Source organism: Hibiscus syriacus, unplaced genomic scaffold (genome assembly GCF_006381635.1).
Source record: "Hibiscus syriacus cultivar Baekdansim isolate YM2019G1 unplaced genomic scaffold, ASM638163v2 tig00110450_pilon, whole genome shotgun sequence".
Classification (NCBI taxonomy): domain Eukaryota; kingdom Viridiplantae; phylum Streptophyta; class Magnoliopsida; order Malvales; family Malvaceae; genus Hibiscus; species Hibiscus syriacus.
The window spans coordinates 6,762,935-6,765,780 of NW_024062743.1; the positions used below are offsets into that span (position 1 = coordinate 6,762,935).

At 38.1% G+C, this 2,846-nt stretch overlaps 1 protein-coding gene across 1 annotated transcript; it reads right to left on the bottom strand.

Moving 5' to 3' along the window:
• Nucleotides 1-952: 952 nt before the first annotated feature.
• LOC120126088 (pentatricopeptide repeat-containing protein At4g18840) lies at nucleotides 953-2,603 on the bottom strand. The gene has a single exon (XM_039144387.1). The coding sequence runs from the start codon at nucleotides 2,601-2,603 to the stop codon at nucleotides 996-998; it is 1,608 nt and encodes a 535-aa protein (XP_039000318.1). The 3' UTR covers nucleotides 953-995.
• Nucleotides 2,604-2,846: the final 243 nt, after the last annotated feature.

Sequence of the window (2,846 nt, forward strand, 5' to 3'; positions counted from 1 at the left end):
AATTAAAATATAAACCAATACTAAAAAAATTAAAAACATATTCATAATAATTTAAATAACAATTTAATATTGTTACCGTATCGATAAAATGTCTCATGATATGATCAATCTTCCATTTTACAATCGCAAAAAGTAATAAAAAATAATAAGTATAATAAAATTTGATCAAATAATTAAATATGAAATAAATATGATATAATAAAAAATAATTTTTCATTATAAAAACAATAACAAAATCTACTTAGCATGACATAGAAAATTGATAGAAGGAAGAATGTGAAAGTAATTTTGGTGTGGTTTGTTATTTAGATTTAGGGAGCTATTTATAGGGGGAGGGGATGGACGATTGGCCGGGATAGCTGGGGGTAAAAATGAAAGGCGCGTCTCATGATCCGCACCTCCCTGACGTGTCAAAAAATTCCACAAAGGCGTGCTTAATGAGCCGCACCTTTCCACCATGACACCAACTCGAACAGAACACCAAGAAGGCGCGTTTCCTGATCTGTACCTTCCGTCCACCTATCAGAAATAATACTAGATCGGTAATATTTAAAATAACGGTGTCTGATAGATAATTATTTGTTGTTAGGGTGATTTTTGAGTAAAAATGTCGTCCGAGTATGCTTTTGAAGATGTTTCTTTATGCCCCACAGCTGTCTCGATTGAAGATTAGATAGTTGAGCGTCAAGCTCAGTCATTACAGTACCATTAACATTAGATATTCCAGAAATCAAATCCACAATCAAACAGGCTGAACGGATGTATAAGAATATTGACAACATTCATGGTCTCTTTCTCTTTTGCCAAATTCAATATCAAGGCAGCATACATGTTGAAGATCATGTTAAGTGGAACACTTGTGTCCCCATCAAACCCTATCATACAACCGGCAACTTCATTCCTACTTTCCAGTTGGATGGATTACTTTCCATGAATCCGTAATCTATTTCGACTGGTCTCAACAGCTATTTCGGAACTGCAAACATCGATTGCTGTCAAATTTGTTCGATAATCAAACCTTCACCAGCTAAGAACTCCTGAACAACGCCATCTACTTCAATCATGCTACATCCAGGCTCCTTATTTATTTTCAGGGCCTTCATCTTTTGCCGCACATTTGAAACATCATCCCATCTTTTCAATGCTGCATATGCATTTGATAACTGAACATAACCGGCACTATCTTGCAGATTCAACTCTAAGAGCCTCCTAGCAACATCCTCTGCCATTTTCAGATTACCATGGTTTTTACAGGCACTCAATAAGGACTCCCAAAGCACATGAGCTTCTTGCAATGGCCTTGTTTCCAAAAGCTCCAAAGCCTCTTCTAATAACCCAACCCGACCGAGGAGATCGACCATGCAACCATAGTGCTCGATGGTTGGTTCGATTCCATAATCATCGACCATGAGTCGGAACATCTTATGTCCCTCGTTTAACAACCCTGAACGACTACAAGCAGATAAAACAGCAATGAAGGTCACCTCATTTGGTTCAAAGCCTTCCGCAAGCATCTCTGAGAAAGCATCCAACGCTTTTTCTCCAAAACCATGCATCCCTAAACCAACAATTATGGAATTCCAAGTACTAATATCCGTCTTTGAAGCATTTCGAAACACATTTAGAGCCTTCTCGATGTTCCCACATTTTGAATACATGTCAACGAGAGCCGTAGCTATAAATCCATAAATGCCTATCCCATTCTTATCAATATAACCATGAATCCATTCGCCTTGGCCCAAAGCTCCAAGATGAGCACAGGCAGACAACACATTGACCAACGTGCAACTATCCGGCCTCACTTTCTTGCGCTGCATATCTTCAAAAAGCTTCAAAACTTCACCAAAACAACTTGCATGAGCATATCCCGTGATCATAGCATTCCAAGACACCACATCTTTGACAGGCATTGAATCAAAGATACTTTTAGCTTCTTCGAGTAACCCATGACTTAAATACCCTGAAATCATGAAATTCCATGACTCTATATTCCTTTGCTCCATTTCGTCGAAGATCCTACGAGCCGAACTTATGAATCCTTTTTCAATATAAGCACTCAACAAAGCATTCCAGGAAATGACATCCCTGTTAGTCATTTTATCGAGCAGAATCCGTGCAACCCCAAAGCACCCACTTCTGCTATAGACGCCTATCAAAGTATTTGCCACGAAAACATCAAACCCAATACCCAGTTTCAACGCCTGACCATGAATCTGCCTCCCTTCTTCAACACCACCAAACGCAGCACAGGCCTTCAAAGCGAAAGTGAAAGAGTATTTATCGGGAAAAACAGGACCTTGAAGCATTTGGCAAAAGAGGAAGAGAGCATTTTGAGGGGTGAGGCTGTTAGCATAAGCTCTGAGGAGGGAATTGTAAGAGAAAGAGTTTGGGGTGGTGATATGAGTGAGAACGGAGTGAGCGTAAGAGAGGGTGTTGGGGTCAGGATTTGAAACAGCGAAAGAAATGAGCTTGTTAGAAGCCAAGGTATTGCGGTAGAAATCACCAGTCTTGAGAAGCTGAGCATGGGCTTGATGGATTTCAGAAATGGAAGACGCCATTTCTGTGAAGGAAAGTATTGAGAGCTGAGGTATGGTTACAGTCATTAGAGGTTACAGTCATTGCATACGTGATTAATTTTTTTTATTCAGATAAGTTTGTTTCATGTAAAATAATTTTTTTTTTTCATTTTTGCGTACATTAGACCTGAGTTCGATGTGGCATCAAAGATCTTTTTACTTTTTGAGAAACATTAATATATATATATATATATATATATATATATATTATTAATGTGATGATTTAATTCAGAAAAAAAATATTGTAACTCTTTAATCAATATTTTCTGT

Coding starts and splice junctions, on each gene's coding strand:
- LOC120126088 (XM_039144387.1), bottom strand. CDS start 2,603: ATGACTGTAACCATACCTCAGCTCTCAATACTTTCCTTCACAGAAATG.